At 33.9% G+C, this 22642-nt stretch overlaps 1 protein-coding gene and 1 pseudogene across 29 annotated transcripts in view; one reads left to right on the top strand and one right to left on the bottom strand.

The window, feature by feature from the left end:
- RIMS2 (regulating synaptic membrane exocytosis 2) overlaps positions 1 to 22642 on the bottom strand; it is a gene marked incomplete at both ends in the record, with an annotated part of 562776 nt that overhangs the window by 191787 nt on the left and 348347 nt on the right. For 12 of the 28 annotated variants that reach the window (XM_079722698.1, XM_079722697.1, XM_079722700.1 and 9 more), the window contains one exon: positions 14904 to 14969. The exons of the other annotated variants lie outside the window; for them this stretch is intronic. In XM_079722698.1, the coding sequence (XP_079578824.1) occupies positions 14904 to 14969 (66 nt within the window). The remainder of the gene's footprint in view (positions 1 to 14903; positions 14970 to 22642) is intronic. 28 annotated transcript variants of the gene reach the window in all.
- Positions 6212 to 6486, top strand: LOC307065633 (ragulator complex protein LAMTOR5-like; annotated as a pseudogene). Its single transcript has one exon. The product of its transcript is annotated as a ragulator complex protein LAMTOR5-like (transcript).

Below are 22642 nucleotides of genomic sequence, written 5' to 3'. Positions count from 1 at the left end.
TAAATTTAACATCAAAACCTAACCCTTCTTGAAAGAAGCAGACTTAAATGAATAACCTATCAATACTAATTTTTGTATCCCTGGAGTCTAGCATAATGCTTTTACATCTAACATGTAATCAGTAAATGTCTCCTAACACCAGCACCACTATCTATGGAACAACCCAAAAAACACTAGCTTTGGCTCTAGAACTCCAAAGTAACACATACTCCAAAGTATACTTCAAATGAAACTACTACCCCCACACGTAGTCGTAACCACAGCAATGGAAATGTTTATATATTATAGACAGTAAAGAAAGCAGTAGTCTCCCTCAAGACTATTGTATTAAGGACTTCCACTTTACCTATAAATTCTCTCAATCTTATTTTTGATAATGAAAAATGCAAGAAATTAAAGAAAATTAAGAAAAGAAATGACACAATTTCCCAAATATAAGTAATTATGTGGCATATTGGACCAGTAGGCATTAGAATAGATGACTTTAGGAACTGGATACTGGATTTACTCTACAACGTTACCTTGTGATTATCTGACACTTTCAAATTATAGGGTAACATATAAGGCAAATAATTTTTAAACTATTTTTAAGTCCATGTACTATAATATGATTGATTTCTTAAGAATTTAGTTTTTTTGTGTATCCAGAATATGTGAAAATAAGCTGAGATTAAATGTAAATACATATACAATATTCAATTACTAGTCAAAGAGAGAAATGAAAAGACAACCTGACAGTGTAAGAAATCATAATTCCATTTTTGTTCCTGAAAAACTATTTTAGAGAGAACACTCCTCTTTAGAAATAAATATGCTCAGGACTTCCCTCATGGCACAGTGGTTAAGAATCTGCCTGCCAATGTAGGGGATACAGGTTTGATCCCTGGGCCGGGAAGATCCCACGGAAGATGCAGCGCAAATAAGCCCATGCACCACAACTACTGAGCCTGAGCTCTAGAGCTCGTGAGCCACAACTATTGAGCCCGCGTGCCACAACTACTGAAGCCCATGTGCCTAGAGTCCGCACACTGCAACGAAGAGTAGCCCTTGCTCACTGCAACTAGAGAAAGCCCATGCACAGCAACAAAGACCCAATGCAGCCCAAAATAAATAAATAAATAAATTTATTAAAAAAAAAAAAAAAGAGGGCTTCCCTGGTGGCGCAGTGGTTGACAGTCCGCCTGCCGATGCAGGGGACGCGGGTTTGTGCCCCGGTCCGGGAAGATCCCACATGCTGTGGAGCGGCTAGGCCCGTGAGCCATGGCCGCTGAGCCTGCGCGTCTGGAGCCTGTGCTCCGCAACGGGAGAGGCCACAGCAGTGAGAGGACCGCGTACCGCAAAAAAAAAAAAAAAAAAAAAAAAAAAAAGAAAGAAATATGCTCAATATTTGTTAAATGTTGTTGGTGTACATATCTTTGTATATATTCAACACAATAGGTAACCAGAATCAAAGGGATGTGTATACCTTATTCCTTAAAACCTATTTTTGGAAAGTACCAATGTTTACATTATTTTCATATTTCCTATTATCTTAAATTAGTAATAACCTTATTTCATTATATAACATGTAGTAACACAACTTTCTGGAATATCTATGACTATCCCAACAGAAAATTAAGCTAATATTTCACTTATTTATGCAAAATTTGATTTATTCTGATTCCATCGAGTAATTTTTCCGAGTGGAACGTGAAATATCAGGATATATACACTTACACTTCTTTGACACTATATTTTAATAATTGAAATATATAATCGTGAGTGAAATCCAGAGAATTATTTCAAATGTGTTGCTAAGTTCTATGTCCTTGAAAGGATACTATTATTTTTAAAGCAAACAGGTCACTCTTTAGGAAATATCCCTTTAAAAAAACTCTTTAGTGAAAACGTTGTTTGAAGATTATAATCAATGTTTTAAATTTTACTTATATTTTTCTTTCCATATTCATCAATAATATGAATTATATGATTTCCATAGTGTGAAATGAAAATTGTTTAATAAATGAAACATGACAAGAACCACAGTAGAAGGTAGAAATTTACTGAAATGTTCCACCACAGTTAAGGGGAGGGGAAAGCTATCATATTTCAAACTTTGATAACACAGTAGAAGGTCAAGATAGGCTCCTGCTCCCACAGTTGGGTAAGAAAAGGTCTTACTAGGTGAGAACTAAGATTATTGCTGAGAAAATTGAAAGCAGCAATGCCTAAGTCTCATATATAATACCCAGCTTCATAGCAGGTTCTTTAAGGGACTGAGATATAAGACTTGCCAACTTCCACCTAAATTCTTAGTGAGTTTTAATTTTAAGGTAAGAACTTATAAATAATTAATTTTGAATAGTAGCAACTGAGGCATGGGAAATAATAGATAACCATTTGCAAGGCATAAAATATTTAAGTGTTTACCTGGGTTTCTGAACTTGGGGTCTATAATTCAATGTAAATAGTTTCCTTTGTGATCCTACTTATTTACTTTATTTTACCTTATGTATTTCAAAATATTATTCTAAAAAGGGTAAACACAGATCTTACAAGACTGACAAAATCAAGCCATATAAAAGTTAGGAAACACTGACCTGTATATTTAAATCTTTCTTAGGTAAATAATTTGGTTGTCTTTTAAAAGTGATTTAATATCTGTCAGAATTCTATTCTTAGTTTACATTTTCTGATATATATGTTTAAAATAGTTCAGAGTTTGTATGTGCCATTTACCTGGATAGATACAGATTATAGCTCTGCTTATTTAGTGGCTGCTATTCCAAACTGCAAGCATTTGCAGAGGATACTCCAAAAATAGAGCAAATTCATATTTTTTTCAACCACAGAATTTATTTTCTTCCAGCTCTGGAGCCTGGAAGTTCAAGATCAAGTAGTTGGCAGGGTTTGTTTCTCCTGAAACTTCTCTTCTTGGCTTGTACATGGCTGTCTTCTCCCTGTGTCTTCACAACATCTTTTTTTTTTTTTTTTTAACATCTTTACTGGAGTATAATTGCTTTATAATGGTGTGTTAGCTTCTGCTTTATAACAAAGTGAATCAGCTATACATATACATATATCTCCATATCTCCTCCCTCTTGTTTCTCCCTCCCACCCTCCGAATCCCACCCCTCTAGGTGGTCACAAAGCACTGAGCTGATCTCCCTGTGCTATGCAGCTGCTTTCCACTAGCTATCTATTTTACATTTGGTAGTGTATATATGTCCATGCCACTCTCTCACTTTGTCCCAGCTTACCCTTCCCCCTCCCCATGTCCTCAAGTCCATTCTCTATGTCTGTGTCTTTATTCCTGTCCTGCCCCTAGGTTCTTCAGAACCATTTTTTTTCTTTTTAGATTCCATATATATATGTTAGCATATGGTATTTGTTTTTCTCTTTCTGACTTACTTCACTCTGTATGACAGACTCTAAGTCCATCCACCTCACTACAAATAACTCAATTTAGTTTCTTTTTATGGCTGAGTAATATTCCATTGTATATATGTGCCACATCTTCTTTATCCATTCACCTGTCGATGGACACTTAGGTTGCTTCCATGTCCTGGCTATTGTAAATAGAGCTGCAATAAACATTGTGGTACATGACTCTTTTTGAATTATATTGACTGACACTATCGAAACAAGACCCAGTATTGTAACAACCCAGCTTTAAAAGCATATGATAGTACATGCAAAATTGATGAGGATTTCTAAGGGAAAAATCATTTTATAATCATCAAGTGAAGTTGTATGTTTTCAATCATTTTTCCTCTCGTATAGTCGCCTTTGAAAGATTTTTTAATTTCCAGGTATCTGGCACAGCTTCCTACTTATTTCATCACCTTTGCTACTTACTTCTCCTAGTCTCAAAGTACATGGGAGTTACGCAGTGTAACAGAAAAGAATAGGTCAGTGAGCATTTTCTTTCACTTATATACAACCATTGCAATGATACAACTCCAGATCAACATAAGCTCAATGTAGACTATCTCTCTAAATACGATAGAAGAATACTAAGAATACTAAAAAAATGAAAAACAAACATCACAATGCTTCAAAGTATTATTCAGATATCAATGAAAATTGTCCTACAATGTAACTCAGACTTTAGAGTCTATGTTAAATCAGACAGACTTATTTTGGATTTATACTGTAAAGATGAGATAAGTAAATGTAATAGGGCTTTTTAAAGAATAGACTTGTAAAAAGTAAAGCTACTTAGGAATTACTATTTTTTCTTTTTTATAAAGAAATTATTTCTTTATAAAGCTGAAATATTAAAAATAAATTTGGATGTACCTCTGAAGGACAAGAAGTATAATCTCATGTTTGGGGCAAGAAATGACTTCCCTATATCTATATTATGTAATATAGTAAGCTGATTAACAGCAGCAGCATTATACTTTTGATAAAACACCTTCAGTGTTTAGAGATTTTCTGAGCATTAGCTGCATAATTGAAGAAATAAATATATTACAGAATTTTAAAATGAGATATTTTAGGGTAATTAATATAAAATGTTATAGATTTGTATAACATATCAAGTAATTTAAAGCAATTATATGATTCAACTCTATAATTTTCATGCTCATCATATTGTGCAAGGTACAGTTTAACTTTTTAAAAACTCTATATTATTTTAGCATTGCTTCCAAAGTTAAGAGAATTGCAAGTACACAAAATACCATGGTAATAGGTACATATTCAGAAATACTTATTTACCATGTGTATGAAGAGTAATATTTTATTATTTTGGAGGAAGATAGATTAATTTTCCTTGGGCACGACAGCATTTTTTTTTACAGAACATTTCTGTTCAGTTAAACATTAAATTCTGTATGTTAGTTAAAAGTAAATGATATTATTCAAAAATAACAGCAATATCTAGGGTCAGCCAAGTTAATAACAATCTACCATGTGACAATGGTAATAATACACATATTGATGAGAGAAACCAAACACTTTTAATGTAGAAAAACATGTTACTATTTCTCATAACCCTATTTTATCAACAGAAAGAGAAGTAAAGTGTTCCCTTATCTATAGAAGTATTTTCTAAAAAATAGTCAATGTTAGAAACAGCAAGAAGAAAAGATTCCCCCAATTTTCTCCAGAACAATAAAGTTATATTGTACACACAGAAACATGTAAAATATAAATATCTTGCGGATATTTTGAGTATTTTATTAGTAGTTATAGCAGTTATAGTAGTTATAATTCTCAATGTTATTTCATTTTTACTTCAAAAATAACAGAAACAAAACAACAAATTAGCAAGATTATTTACTCAGCAACAATGAGCATACTGCAAATTAATACATCTTTAAAATATGTTTTTTCAAAATCCTGAGAGATGATATAATTATCACCTTCTATCTATAAAGTTCTTATTTTACTAAATAGTTTCCATTTTCAGTGGATGTTGAAGTATTAATACCATTTTGTTAACTGTAAGAAATTCAAGTTATCTCACTAAAGTATTGATAGTATGTTTTCCCTTCCCAGGTCCTCAAAGATTCCATAAAATAACAAACATCTTAAAGATGTATCTTAAAGATGTATCTCGAAAGAACCAAATTATGCATTGCTATTGTATGACATGAGTAAATGTGATTAGGCATATTCCTCACTCTAGAATATCTGAGTGCCATGTTCAAAAGTTTCATTGGTCAACTTTGAACAATTCACTAGCATTTCTTTTGTTTGCTAGTTTTACATGGATAGTGGAAATTCCTCATATACACTGCTGACTGCTGCCCCTAGCTGTTACTTCATAATGTCAGTTCAAATCACATAGAGGTAGTAGTCAGAGGACTCATTAATCCCCTCCTAAATACACATACATACACACAGAACAAAAGGTATGCACATTTTCAGGCACAAATACTATCTGCCTCAGTCACTAATGATGACATGATGTCTAACAGTCAAAATTACTAGAAACACCAAAAAGCAAGAAAGATAAGGCCCACTGTCAAGAGACAAAGCAATCAACAGAGTCAGACTCAGCTAGGACACATGTTGGGACTATCAGGCAGGGAATTTAAAATATTATATGATTGGCATGTTAAAGACTATCTTAGAAAGGACAGACAATATCTTCTGCATGAAAAGCTGAAGAAATATCAGCAGATAGACAGCGACCATAAAAAAGAGTCAAATGGGAGGCCGGTGGTGAAGAAGGACGCCATGTGCTGTGCGGTCCTGGGCCTGGCACACAGTGGGTGGGATGGAGGCAACTTCTGAGTAGCACTTGGAGGACACAGTGAAGAATCCATCCATTGATGGAGTCCTGGTCACAGATTCACAGGGACTTAACCTGGGCTGCCGTGGGACCCGGTCAGATGAGCAGGCTCGGTTCTATCTGTTCTAGCCCAGCAAGCAGTTAAGCTAACCTCTGACCCCACTGATATTCCTGTGTTGTGTCTAGAATCAGACAATGGGAACGTCATGATCCGGAAACACAAAGGCGTCACAGTGGCATTGCACAAAATGGCCTTCTGACGTCTCATGTCAGTGCTCCAGAAGCCTGTGATAGGAACTACAGTCTACCTATGTTAATTATCTTAAAGAGTTATTAAAGTTTCAATAGTTAGGTCATTCATTTAATATGCATTGGACATTTTTCTACTAATTTTAGAGTAAGCACTTTTTGACATTGTAAGGACTGACCTATCAAAATGTTAGTAAGAAAAGATCTTGTTTTGAAGCAACAGGTCTAGGTCACTTTGTATATAGAATTTTCTTATGGTCAATAAATCTGGTTGGACGGGAGAAAAAGAGTCAAATGGAAATACTAGAAATAACAGAAAGTAGAATGTGGTAAAATGTTAGAAAATTAGCTTGGAGTCAGTTTATAGAGATCTTAAACATCTAGTTAAGAGGTTAAGACAGGGTTTAATTTTCAATGAGAGTGACCAAAAAGTTCTGAACAAAGGTATTTTTTAAGTAATGAATTAAGAAGATGACTTCAGCAGTAGTGTATGGAATGAATTAGAGTAGGAAAAGGCTGACTTGTAGTAAAAGTCTGGAAACAGAAGAAGGTATGGATGACAAACATAAATTACAATGTACAAAATATACAATATACAGAATTATACAAACAGAATTTTAAGGTGAGAAGGAATCTCATAAATTGTATAATTCAATCTCTCTCATTTTAGAAATAAGCAAACTAAGGCTCACAGAAACTTGGTCAAAGTCACATAATTAGATATTTTTTGAGCTGGAATTTGAATTGTGCTTTCTTGGTTCTAAAGCCTGTTAACTTCTTTGACCAGGGATTTTTTTTTTTTCCTCTATATAATGTTTGGCAAATCACCATATGAATTAAATGAAAGACATGAATAAACCAAGGAAAGAGTCTGAAATTCCCAGCCTCCAAAATGAAAGGATGATCTATTAACAGAAATAGAAGAATTCTTGGGAAGAACGAGAGTAACTTCAGGTTTGGACTTAAATTTGTGAAGCGTTGCAAGAATATTCTTGTACAGATGTCAGTCAGATAATCAGACAGTTTGAGAAGTCACTGTATTATATTAATAGTTCACTATTCATTAGAGAGGCTAAAAAGAGAAGTGGTTAATAATGGCAGATGCAAGGACATAACAAGGATAAATATGTGTAAAAAGATACAGCAAATAAGAACCATGGAGAAAATCATTTAAAATAAAGTGCTGGAAGCAGAGGTCAGACTGTAGAGGATTAAAGCTTAGGAGCCGATGAAGGAGTGGAGAAAGCATATGTAAAAATACATAGTCAAGAAACATGACCTAAGTAAGAGAGAGAAATTGATCATTCTCAAGGGAGCTTGAAGGTGTGGCAGAATAGAAAGAAGGTATTATTAAGGAGATTTCAACAGTCCTCCGTAACAACAATTTGAGGAAAAACAAATTAGTAAAGTAAGAGAGATTGAAATGTAAGAGAAACAAGAAATAATGAATGGAGGAAAATTCCAGAGAAATTAAGAAAGTGTACAGTCAGAAACACAAATAGATTACTTGTGATGGAGAAGAAAATGCTTCTAAGAGGAAAGGAGAAGGTTTGTAACAATGCAAAGAAATTAAGGCAAAAAGGGGAGGGGTAGCTCAGGAAGTGTGAATTACTTAGATTTGATCCCATTCACTAAGGGCTTTCAGTATACTTCTCAGATAGGGCATCTACAGGAAAACATTCTACATTCCACACAGGAATCTCATCCTCCTGTGACTCCACGAGTTTTGTCAGAAACCTTTCTCTAATTAGGGTCCTAGTCATGGCCCCAAATACCTTAAGAAAAGACCATTCACTGCCTCTCTTCAAACGCGATGGCATCCCTCAGCACTACTCTAGCCTCAGGTCAGACCCTTCCCAGAACCTAACTCAGTTCTGGCACCAAAACAACTTCCAATTCTGGCACCAAAACAACTTAGGATAAATTTAGGATAGTTGAGGTACATCACTTCTATTTAAGCATCTTATCTCTGTAATTCTTAGTATCAAGTAAAGGGCAAGCCCAATTGCCCCCTGATATCTTCTCTCTAAATTCTTCATTTCTTGTACTCTCTTCTGTACCATTTTAATCTTCTCTGATTCTCTTAGCTATATTTTCAAGAATCCTTATCCACTGTTAACTAACTTCCTTACATCATCAACCATTCTGCAGAATGGTTTCTGCATATTCCTACCTTAAATAACATTTAGCTCAACTCTGCAGACTCTCCTTCCAGTGTAACTCTCACCTGCAGAAGCTACTTATTCTTTCACATTTCAAAGCCCATGGATTCAGGAGAGATTGGTTCCCTAGAGACACCCTGGCCATTACTCTCCCACTGTAATGTACATGTCCTTATTTCTATTAAGCATGCCCCTTGGCTATAAGATCCATTATTAATTCACGTTGCTAATATCTATCCAACTTCCAATCACTATCCCTTAGTCATTGATAATTTGAGGAATTGGGTGTCAGCCGTCTTCTTTACCGTAATTTCTATGGTAATGCTAGGAGATTTCAATGCACATGCAGAAAATTGTTCAATTATCTGAACCACAACTCTTGGATCTTCAAAACTTCAATAATTGTCACTTTTTTCCTGCCTCAGTGCTCCCTCCTGGGGAAATACTGCGGATCTTAGAATCCAATGAAACTATTTAATATAATAATTGAACTCCAATATCTCAAATATTAAACTCCAATATCTCAAACTGATGACAATCATTATTTCTGTCAGGTGTTTTATAATCTCACTCCCAATTTACTTGATCTCCATTTGATACTTTTTGTTCCTTGGTCCAACCAATTCCTGCCAGTATACAGCACCCTCTTTGCTTTTCTTCCATCCTTCTCATCCTAGACTCTATGACTGATCATCTGAACTCCTCCTATAAAAACACTCAGCTTCCCTTTTATACCAAATCTTCCAAACATTCATCAAAACCCTAAAATTGGTTCAATGCCATAATCTGATTCTTCAACATCTAGGCAACTGGGTATTGCTTAAGCAAAGCATACATTCATACAGGTTGGCACATTACAAATTCATGGTTTCCAACATTTGCCGTGGTGGCATCACCAAAAATCTTTTTACTTATATTTAATCAGTTCCCATCAGTTTTTACCCAACAACTATTTAAACTTTCTCATTTTCAATCAAACATCGTATTCAACCTCTGGGAACCCTCAGGAATTTGTCTCAAAAACAATCATGTAATCTCAATTACAGCAACAACAAAATTGAGGTTATCAAACAAAATTACCTTCAATTTAACATCCTTTAAAAGCTTACTTAGTTCCAACTCTCTCATCTATTTTCCTCCTGCCTCAATGGTAAATAAGAGCTTCTTTATGTTTACAAACTCCACCTGTGTGGTTAGCCCTACGTACTGCTCTAAGACCTTTCTTCCAGTCATCCTCTTTTTTTCCTGTGTTTTCAACCTATCTTTTTTTCCTAAAGCATTCTTTCCTCCAAGCCTATCAACACAGGGTATATTTCTTATTCTAAAAGAAAGAAACCTACTCTGGTATCACATACCCCTATCTAATACTTCTCCTCCACACTCTTTTGGTGTATTTATTTTCTTACCTCCCAGTCATGCCTCAGGCCACTGAATTCTGCCTTTCTTCCCTCACTACCCTTCCAAAATCATCAGTGGAAGTCACCAATGACTTCTCCCTTGACAAATCAATGGGCATTTTTCATTTATTATTTTTATTGCTGACATTATTTCTTCCTTCTTAAAACTCTCTAATTTTTTAGCTCTATTCTTCTTACTTTTCTCATTCTTCCTTCACTATGTCCTTCAGAAATTTCTCTTCCTTCGACTACCACTTAAATGTTAATGTTTCCCATGGCAGAGGAAAACTCCTTGGCTCTCATTTCATGGGTAGTCTTTCTGGTTGATTTCACTTTCATTTTGTGGTTACTTCCCATTAGTAGTAAATTTACTCGCCAATTGCTCTACATAGACTAAACTACTTCTTTAAGCTTGAAAATTATTTACTTTACTCCTTGCTAGAGGTTTCCTCTTAGCCCTCTCAATAATTCCAAAACTGAACTTGTCTCTCACTTAAACTGATCCCTCTCCTAACAATTCCCCCCATCTTTGTTAAGGTACCACAGGCACCCAGTTACCCAAGCTGTAAGACAGGAGCGTTTCTTGACTCTTGGTTCCCCCTCAACATCCAAATCCCATTGTTTACCAAGTATTATTGATTTTAATTGGTTAACTCTCATCTTCTATCTCTCCATCCACTACCTTACTTAGTTCAGGCCCTCAAAGAGTTTCTGCTGTCCTAGAACAAGGCAAATACCTCAGTATGTGCTTTTCTTTTCCAAACTTTTTTCTCTCAAATCAACCACCCACAGAGTCTCTAGAGTAATTATTCTAGAGTGAATAAATGTATTATAGCCATCCCCAAACTAAAACTCTTCAAAGTACCTCTATCACGTACAGTCTTAGACCTAAGTTCCTTAACAGAGTATACAAGGTTATTCATATTCGGGACCATCTCTATCATTCCAGGTTCATTTCTTGCTATTCCCTGCCTTGTGGCTAATGCTCCAACAGCACTAAAACACGGTGTTTATTACTTTAGTAACTTTGCTCATATATTTCTTGAAAATTCCACCAACATCCTACCTTGCCTCCCCCTAAATAATTCTAATTCTTCCTTTAAGATATAGCCTAGTTGTCATCTCCTCCATCACATTTTTTTGTAAAAGTTGCCACGCTGTCCACCAGCAATGTCAGTGATTCCTTAATATGCTATGTATAGCTTTAAGTAAAGATAATTACTAGGAGGAAAATTAGGGTTGGGGGTAAATTTTAAAATATAAAAGATATATTTATTGAAATAAAGGATATATCTTAAAGGGAAATCAATAAAAGGTAACCTGATATCCATTCTAAATATGTTTGTTTAAATGTTGAATGTGTTTTAAAATACACAATGATCAGAGATAATTTTGCACTGGTCAGCATAACCTGTTCAGAAGAAAAAAAAGTTTTGATTCTTAATATTAGTTAAATATTTGTTTCCTGAAGTAATATAAAAGAAGTTTAGCAAACATTATTTAAGCTTCTCTTCATCTGTTCCAAAGAGAAAGCACTCATAATATTTCATTTTACAAACATGAAACAGAGAGACCAATTGTTCTGATTCTTCACCTATTGGAGATGTCATGTTGAGTTTACTACATTTATTCCATTCAGAAAATTCCAGATTTCATACAGCCAAACTATGGTCTACTTGGAACTATTAACATATTTATTCACAGAAAGGGAATTCCCAGACCATGATAGTTAATGCCACCTTGAAATCTAGACCAGGAAACTGGATACTTAGAAAGTTGGTGCCAACTTCTTTTTATTCTTTCCACAATCCTCAATAAAGAGGTCACTTTTCCTTTAAATGTTCAGTTTTTTTTTCTCAAGTAGGTAGTTAGGGAGAACTTGGGTAATTTAGATCAAAAACGATTTGGCAAGAGACAGAGATTGATCCACATTTGGACTTTGTCAAATAGGTAAAAGCAGAACAATGTAGCAAGGGAACTGATGATATTTCTGAGAATGGATTCAACCTCTGGATATGTAAGTAAGTAAATAAAAGTGGAGACTAATTGGGAAAGGTAAATGGGTAAAGAGAGTGGAGTTGTCTATTGAGATAAAAGAACCAGTGAGTTAAAAGTAACTCAATGAAAGAATAAGAAGGAACCATGTGTAGTTCTTGTCCAAGAGTGAAGTATTTTGTAATAATTGTAAATGGAAAGTAAACTTTAAAAATTATATAAAATATTAAAAATTTTTTAAAAATTTAGAAGATTTCAAAGGTAGAACAATTTCAAGTGACGATAATATTCAGAGCATGGCCATGGGAGTGACTGAGTGAAGTAGAACTGGGGGTAAAGTTCACTACCTCCAATTTGAGATGGTCAAGGAAGTGAGTGGGTGCTGAATAGATCATTCAGGTGAATGCTAACAGCACTCAGGCTCATGGCAGAAATTGTGATAAAGAGGAAGACTAAAGCCACATGCATAAAATATCATAACCAAGAGGTCAACAGATGATATCAACGTGTAAAGGAAATGGGTGATTGTGTTCAGTTGCATTACCTACAAAGGTTCAGGGGTTAAACAAGAAGCATGGAATATTATGGTAATAAATAAAGAAGAAGGGATAGGTGACTAGATGAGTTTTTATATTTTCAACAATCCCCAGAATCTCATAGTGGATTGAAGTGGGAGTCAGAGGGACTGAGTAACTCAGAAAGTTAGCAGAGTGAAATAAATGATCAAAGTCACTTTAAAAAAAAAACAAAGGAAGGAAATATTAAGCTGAATATTCAGTACAGCACTTACTACTTCTTTGGAAGAGGCATACGAATGCAATAGGCAAGGAGCCTACAGGTAGACGCAAGGAGTATAACCAACCATATATTCTGGTTCTTGGTTCGGGTAGTAGATTCATAAATGCTTATTTTATTACTATGCTTTGAAACATGCACACATTCTTTTGTATGTGTCAAAGTAATAACGATAAAAGATAATATTTTAAAAAGCAACTAAAGAGTGCATTCTCACAAAATCTATCCAACTTTTCTGGAGTAGGTATACACTAGACTCACAAATTTGAATCATTTAAGTGACAGTAAATCTTATAGTAAGTTATTTGATAACTTGTTTTCTAAAAGTGATTTTTCTAACCTTGTTTTACTTTAATATAAACATCAATGATATTGTGTTTCCTGAATATAAACTAAATTATGGCACAAAAGACAATTCAGAAATCTCTCTTTCAAAATAGGCCAGCTAGACTGAGATTGAGAATTTGAGTAAGTATATGAAATTGATAACCAACCTAGAGCTGATAAAGAACTGGTTCTATCTACATTGGGTTACTGAAAGAATAAATGATATGAAGCAGACAAGCTACTTATTGATAATTAAGAAAAATACAGAGTATAAAAAACTAATGTGGTTCATGATCTTAACTTACATTTAAATGGGAAGATACCAGTGTAAGAAGAATAAGCCTATAATCAGTAATGTCTCATTCATGCCACCCCCACCTTAAGAAAGGTCTTGCCCAATTATAAGGATTATAAAACTGTTTTTTGCCCAATTATAAATTATAAAACTGCTTTTCACATTTCTGTAAGATAAATGTATGATCATTGCAACCAAAAAATAGTCTGAATGTAATATACAGCAATAATAAAAATAAAAGACAACAACAAAGTAAAAATTATTTAGCATTGAAGCAAAATAACAGAAAAAGAGACCGAGAAATGTAAAAGAAAATAAAATATAGCAATAACCACTATCATATAAAAAAACTGGAAGGCACTAAATTTCAATTACATTTACTGAAAGACATCACAAAATTTGAATTATTAGGAATTTGTTATTGATGATATCTCTATGTTTCCTTCCACATTTGTCTAAATGAATTCAATCCTTAGGAATTTACCCATTAGTTTCAATTATTTTTTTCTAAGCTCTTTCATTATCAACTCTTAATTAACTAAACTAATAGGATAAAAGTGATCACACATAACCCAAATCACTTTGAAACCATAGTCAGAGTGAGTACAGCATATAATTCCTTATCTATACAGCTGAATCCACAACCACATTATCATTGCCGTTCTTTTCTCTGCCTACCGGGCCTAAAAATGTTGTCACTGAACTGGCTCAAATCCCTAAAGCTATGTTTAGCCTTGAGAAACTGCAAGCTTTACAGACCTTCTTTCCCCACTCGATTTCCTTCTAGGATTAACTAGAAAGCTAATCCTCCTTTCTGTTAAATGCCAGGTAATTTATATTTCCCTTCAGTACAAGGAGAATGGTGGTAGACTAGAAATACTGGGTCTGGGTAGACAGACCCAGTATTCTCCAGAGATCTGGGTTCATCTACTATGACCAATGAGTAGATCACAGCTACCTTTGACAAGGTAACGATAAACCTGAGTTTACCCTCATAAACCTCAGTCCAACCTAAGCACTTTCAAGGACTGACTGCGGAGGGAGGTGGGGGAAGTGGGCTGTTAAGATATGTACCAATCAACTAGTGCTGCCTAAATATCTAATCAACTAGTGCTGCAGAGGAAGGTGAGCTGTCAAATGCAATTAATTTTTAATAATACTGTTATTCTACTTTTGTACGTAATAAGAGTCAAATGTAATTTCTGGTGAGTTAAACTTTTAGAATCATCAAAGAGATGATCCTAGCCCATTAAGTGAAGCTATATTTTTGACATCCTAACACAATTAAAGTGTTTATATATGCTTTATTTTCTACTATTTTATAAGGATAATACTTCTATGTTTCATCAGTAACCATATATGTATATATAAAAAACAAAAATAGAAGTGAGTTATATCGTATCAATAGACAGGCACATGCAATTCTACGAACAGACTCAATTGTAAGAAAAATATACCTGCCGTCCCTGTGATGATGTTCAATGGTCTGACTGTATCTGGAGCGAGGTAGAGTAAGAAAATGACTGCAAGCATGGTAGAAACAAGAATATAAATGAGACTCAGGAAAGAAATGAGAAAGTACATTTTAATTTTTAAAGTGAGATTCAAAAAAGATAAGCAGATAGTAAGCAAAGCAAATGAAAACTGTTACTGGAAAGCTTGCTCCTTCCTCCCAATGTCCATTGTAATATGGCAGTGCTAAAGGTTAAAATATACTAAATGTTCTAAAACGAAACACAAGAAAATGTAACAAATTGAGATTAAACAAATAATATTTCAAAATAAAATCTTATCAATTATCACTCAAACATCTTTAGCACCATCTATAAAATGTTATACAATACAGATGCTTTCTCATTTTTTAGGAGGAAAGGTAGAAAGAGAAAAATAATAAAAATAACCAGAAAGCTTAAGAAGAAAATAATAAAAGAGGTAATTTCTAATATTTATCACACTTAGGAGATTTTATGAGGTAGCTATTTCTTTTTCAATCATTACTAATTAAAAGTAACTAAAAGATTTTATAAAATTCCATTTAGTAAGGAGCAAACTGATTCAAATTCCTTTAATTGAATACTAATTTTATTTTGTAAATGTATCAGATGCTATCCATTTTCCATTCACTATGTTTATTATATGTTTATTACATGCTATTGGCTCTGCTACACTTCATGCCTCATGACTACCATAAGCCATCAAAGTAGCACATTGACCTTTTTACCCTTATGTAGCTGATTCTCTTCTTTCTATAGCACTGATTTTAAATTTTTCTATTTTTTAAGTCTTTCATGTCAAAACACTTAATTTTGGCAGATGATCATGTTTCAGTAAAAAATGGAAACCAATCTTGGTCTCTCTCAACACCTCTAAATATAGAGTACATATATATCTCCACTTGTCCCCTTTTGCAACAAACGAAGAGGCAATTCCTCTACTTGTAATCCTACTTCCCACATGACCTTGTTTCATTCATTTTTGTCTCATGCCTTCCCTTCCACAACTGCACTTAATCCTAAAAATAAAACTTCACTAACCTTGCCTTCCTCTGACTTTTTTTCATCATAAAACATGTTAGACATATCTACAATTCTTGCTACCACTTTCTCACTTCTCATGCTTAAAGCTTACTGTGATTTGATTTCTGTCTCTACCATTCTCTTGAAGCTGTGAATATTATCTGTGAAATTCTAAAAAGTCCTTTAATTTCCTCTTGATCTTCATCACACTCCACTTATCTATGGTTTTAGACAATGATTTTCAACCTCTATTTCTTGACACTCTCTTGGTTTCTGAAACACTATTCTCTCTGGCTATTAGAAATTTAGAATGGATTACGAACAAGGTCCTATTGTATAGCCCAGGGGACTATATTCAATATCTTGTGATAAACCACAATGGAAAAGAATATTTAAAAATGTCTATAGGTGTATAACTGAGTCATTTTGCTGCACAGCAGAGATTGGCACGACATTGTAAATCAACTATACTTCAATGAAAAAAATAGTGTTTATATAACAACTTAACTATGTGCCACATACTCCATTAAAGCTTTGTCTATATCTCATTTACTTCCCGTAACAACTCTTTGAGATAGGGTCTAGTATTCCCACAGACAGAGAAACTAGGCTGAGTGCTTGCGCACAGCCGTTAAGTAAGTAGCAGGACTGGTTTCAAACTCAGGGCTTTCTTGAGCCAAAATTCCGGCTCTTAACATGTACACATTGGTCTGGTCTCTGCCTATTAAGTGCTTCTTTATCCATTTCACTTACTGATTCCCTTTCTTTTTATTCCTCAGAGACAGTGGTTTCCCAAGATTTGTTCCTCGACCTTCTTTATACTCCAACACCTTCTTTCTGGATAATATTATTTGTTTTTATAGTGTAAATTCTCACTTTGGTTTAGCCTTGATTTGTCTTTGGGTTTCACATTTCCAGCGGCTTCCTGGGATCTCCACATGGCTGCTTGAGTGTCATGTAGGCATTTTAGAAAAACACATGTTAATTGTGAGACGAGCAAGACATTGGCCTATTTGGACATCTGGTGCTACATTTGTGAAATAAGGGGGCTGGAGCAGTAGTTTTCCAACTTTCTTTTTGAGCGGAAGACCAGTTGTTTTTTCAAACAAAGTTTTATGTAAAACCAATATTTAGGAATTCAATAAAATCAAAATGGCACTGCTACAGAGGGAGTAAGAAGCTTAGACCCTACCCATTTGGCTTCATTCTTACCTACAACAGCAATCCTTCACGTACCTCTTAAGAACATAGAACCCTATAATCTCTAAAGGCCCTTCTAGTTTCATATATAACTCTTTAATCCCCCTTTGGAATTTAATATAATACTTGAGCTATTCCTTTTCTTTTAATTCCACTTTCAACTAAGGATTTAAATATTTACTTAATAAACCAAGCTTTAAAATATCAAAATTTAACTCCTCCATTTTCCTTATTTTCCACATTCAATTGATTTACAAACATTGCTCATTCTAATGCCTAAATAACTCAGATTTATTCCTTCTTTTCCTTTTCTTCTGCCACTACCTTAAATCAGGCTTACCATGTCCACTGAAATAACCTTTTATTAGGTCTCCTTTCCTTCAGAATCCAACCCTCTCCTGGTCCACTCTGTCTATGGAAGTATATTTACAAAGTATGCTTCTGGTCATGTAGGAACATTGCTCCAAATCCTTCAATGGTTTCCCATATCAAAAAACAAGTATATATTCTTTGAAATGGTACACAAATTAAGTTGTAAGCTACATTCAATCTTCATCTCCTATTACTTCCCTTTTCCCATACCACAACTTTTTATCTAGGTACAACAGACTACCTAAGATTCTCTAAATATATCCCATACTCTCCTGACTTCCAGACTCTGTTCATGCTCATCACTCATCCAAGAATGCCCATCATACTCCCTGTCTCCACTTCATTGCCTTTCAAAATTATTCTCATTTTTAAAGTCCAACTTCTCTGTGAAGGTCTTCCCAATAGATCGAAGCAAGTAATTTTCTCTCCAATCTGTTCCAACACTACTATGCTTAGGCCTCCCAGTCTTCTACATTTTATAACTAGTTGGTATATTGTATAATTAGTTGGTATGAATTACTTAGTATAATCAGTTGGATCATCTGTTTATCTAGACCAGGAGGAAGCCTATTTTAAATCTTTGTGCATAATGCCTGACCCACTCAATAAATATATTTTGGGTTGAACTAAAATGTATAACACAATTACGCTGTTTTCATGGTCAACCTACTGTCCAAAGAGAGCAGTCATTCACATAATCATAGAAACATTCTAGAACTGTAAATAAAAAATTACAAACCTATGTAGTATAAGAAAATAGGGAAAATGGTATCAAAAAGAGACTTTCCTGGCTTTACAAAGAGGAGAAAGAAAATCCAGCAGTAGTGATGTTGGGATTTATTGCATTAAAAAGGAATCAACTGTCTCTTAGAATTACTTAAGAGTAACAGAAATGTGTAAAATTCAAAGCTTGCTAAAATTTTCATATTCATAGAACATATATATCATCATCCAATTTCTAATATTTTCCTTGGGGAGGTTTATAATTAATTTTGTCTCTATAACGTAAAAGAAAACATTATACAGGAATCACCTTCATCAAGTAACAGTTTGTTTTATTTCCCTTTTTGTGATGGTTAATTTTATGTGTCAACTTAATTGGCCAAGGGGTGTCCACATTAAACATTATTTCTGGGTATGTATGTAAAGGTGTCTCAGGATGAGATTCCCATTTGAATCAGTAGAATCAGTAGATTTCCCTCTTCATTGTGGGTGGACATCAGACAATCTGGTGAGAGCTTGAGTAGAACAAAAGTAAGAAGAAGGAGGAATTTTTCCCTTTTTTCCTGCCTCATTTTTGAGCTAGACATCTCATAACTCTCTGGCCCTCTGACTGAGATTTATACCATCAGCTCTCAGGTTCTCTGGCTTTTGGACTTGGACTGAATTATACCACCATTTCATGGGTCTCCACCTTGCAGACAGCAGATGGTAGAACCTTTCAGCCTCCATATTCATGTGAGCCAATTCCTCATAATAAATCCCTCTCTCTCTCTCTATCCAACCTACTAGTTCTGTTTCTCTGGAGAACCCTGACTATATACTTTTCTATAGATATGTTATACCTCTTAACCTAATCTGGTCATGATCCCCCTTGAGATGGAGTGAAAAGTATAAAGACGCATCTATGAATATTACACAAATTAACCATACTGTTTTAGTAAGCCTCCTAAAATCCACTTAAGATACAGAAGTCCTTTGCTGCTTCCAATTAGTACAACTTAAAAACATTTTATTTACACTTCTCTATTAAAGCATGCTTACTTTTCTCCCCATATTAACAGATATTATAAAATCCTAGCAATAAAGTGATGAATATACATAATGAGCTAAACAAAGTTGTTATATTACAAAATGCATTTAATCCAATTTGTTTGAAATTTTAAAAAAATTGAGCAGAGCTGTAATTCACTGTAAAAGAATAAAATAGAAAACTAAAAAAGTGACTAAATTTTAAAAAGAGAAAAAAATGAAGTAACAGATTCTCAAATCACAAGAAAAAAAATCACTATTCAAAGAACTGAACAAGATTACTAATCCAATTTCCTGACACACTCTGATTCTTACTAAGAAATATAATCTTTGAAGACAAAACAAAATTATATTTATAATGAATTATCCTTCCATATATTTCATTAGCCTGAATGTTACCTTTTAGGACTAGCAGATACATAAAAAGGACTACAAAAGGAGATAAAAATCTTATTCTTAAGTAACCTGTAGATTTTGAAAGCTAAGTTTCCAACAATCTCAAGCTAACACCAAACTTTATGCTCTGTCTTTGATATTGTTACTGTTTTGCGACCTTAGTTCCTAAAATATAATATGATTTAAATAAGCTAAAATATACTCCTGAAATATAATGAATAAAAAGTTGTATTATTTTTGTATGATGAATTCTCTTTTTCCATTTACTTTCTCTATATTTTCAAACTTTCAGAGATGTATTTCTCTCATAGTTTATAACTGAAAGGATCACAAAAAGACTACAAATAGTTATAGGTATGTTTGGCAGTTTCTGGTAGCTGGTTGCCTGATAAAGAGTAGAGAAATAGCATGTGTGTGAGGTATTTCAGAGATATAACGGGGCATTTTTCTTTTTAGAATATAACTGCATTCATTGAATGCGCAGAAGAAAAAAGTTTATGAAGTAATATATCTTCTGCCAGTGTTATGTTTTTTTTCTTATTATGCTAAAAGTATACTCTATGGAATTAAATGCAACCGATATATTTTAGTCTCTAGGATAGACATAAAAATGTGTATTGTAGGGCTTCCCTGGTGGCACAGTGGTTGACAGTCTGCCTGCCGATGCACGGGACACGGATTCGTGCCCCGGTCCGGGAAGATCCCACATGCCGCGGAGCGGCTAGGCCCGTGAGCCATGGCCGCTGAGCCTGCGCGTCCGGAGCCTGTGCTCCACAACGGGAGAGGCCACAACAGTGAGAGGCCCGCGTACCACAAAAACAAAACAAAACAAAACAAAACAAAAATGTGTACTGTAAGATATCTCTGACATGTTACAGAAATAGTATCTAGTATTCTACACTTATTCTAATAGTAAATTAACTCCTGTAAACAAATAAACTCTTGAAATATTTCTAATACTAAAGTCACATGGTTTGCCCCAGAAAAATGATGTTCCTTGTAGTAGTTACCAGAATTTACCAGAGAAACAATGATACAAAAAGTATGGGCGATGAAAAGGAAGATGAAAGATATCCATTACGATTAATCGTTTTTATCCTTGTATCCAAGTTTCTGAATTACTTGTAATGAACCTACTTTCTTTTCAAAATATAATAGGAATTTGACTCATGAAATAAAGTAAGATGTGCAGAGAAAGATCCAATCAAAATTTTATATATAATTCTTTTTTATGTTATCTATAAGAAAAGGATATTGTTACACCCTTAAGTTTAACCAGGTACTACAAATTAATGTCAAATAGCATCATTTCTCACCCAATATAGCCAATGTAAAAGCCATTATCTTCATTCACAACTTTCCAATATGTTCCCAAGTCCTTCATCCTTCATACTGGGTCTTTCTGATGTACATGTGTATTCTGCCTCTGTGCCTTTGCTTTTGTTCTTGCCTGAATAAACATGCCCATTTTTTCAAGGTCCAACTCATGTCTTACATTCTCTACAAATGTCTTTAAAAAACACCTGAATTGACTGATTTCTCTTTTCTCTGCTTAATTGATAAGCACATTAAAATGTAAATTATTTGTAAGCCAAAAATCCTTTTAAAATGTTAAGAGTAAGGCACCTTTTTTGAGTACCATGCAATTGGAGGCACTATGTCACTTAATCTACCCAACAACCCTATAAAGTTGGTATTAATATTCTAATTTTATAGATAAGGAAATCAAGTGTTAAAGAGATTAGTTTTCACAAAGATACACAGCTAGCAAGTGGCAAAAAGCTTAAATTCAAACCCAATGCCATTTGGTTGCAAATCCTATGAAAAAAGTACATTCCATGAAATACTATTAAGGTCAGTGTGTCAATTCTTACTGACAAAGGTTAATGCACCACTCAAAATACCTAAATTTTACCTACTCTCTCAAAGGAAATTCTCTTTTAGGCTTTTTAATCAACAGTATTATTGACTGACTCTATAAAATGCTGTTCATGAAAGTTCACTGTAAGAGGTCTAAAGTATTCTTACCTTCTAAATAGTACATAAAAATTACAATGCTTTCACATGCATTCTATTATAGAAAACCTTTTAGAATATTAGGATAAAACAGAAATTAAGAACCCATTGTTTGATAATGTGATAGACTACCTACATGAATAACACTGTATTTTTGATTCTTCATGTTAATGAAGAATGATTACAAAAATAACTCAAAATTAATATATTAGAAATGGTTTTACAGTCCTATTTAAATGAAATTCTATTTTACTTATTTCAAAAAGGATTTGAAACAGCTCACAATTAAGAGTAATTATGACCTGGTAATGTACAACACAAAAGTAATGAAACCACATGGATCATCTTTCCCCAAAACTTCTGAATTACTTGAACATTTTTGCTAAACTAAAAGATTCATAAAGTTATAAAGTAAACAAGAAAATATGACATTTCAATTATGACTAATTCAAATATTAACTAATACCAAGGATTTAATAGCATTTTTCTGGTCATTAACCTTAGGGCTATATGTCTTAAAATACTGATAAAATATTATGCATTTGATATGATAGTGACTATTTTTGTTTGTAAGTATAATTCTAGAGGTTAATTTTATTCTATTCTTCTCTGCAAGATTTAGACCATACCGTATTATCTTCAGAGAAAATACCAAGTCCATTTTATATAAACTTGGAAGATTTAAAGCCATTTCAGACTTTTCTCCCTCATCATTTGCTTAACAAACCTTCAATGAACAAGGAGTTTATGAATCATTACATAAATAATTTCCAAAAATTACTGAAGTTCTGTTAGGTAACGAAAAACTCATTTATCCACCCTAATATGACTCCTTCCTAATCACACTAACATATTCACTATTATTATACTTGATAAGCATCAATTTCTATAGGTAGCATGCCTATAATTACCCCTAAAGACACAGACCACTATGAAAAAGTCAA

The sequence above is a fragment of the Hyperoodon ampullatus genome (genome assembly GCF_949752795.1).
Source record: "Hyperoodon ampullatus genome assembly, chromosome: 17".
In the NCBI taxonomy this organism is placed as follows: domain Eukaryota; kingdom Metazoa; phylum Chordata; class Mammalia; order Artiodactyla; family Ziphiidae; genus Hyperoodon; species Hyperoodon ampullatus.
The sequence above is the reverse complement of the archived record's forward strand: the minus strand, read 5'-3'. Positions and strand labels throughout refer to the sequence as shown.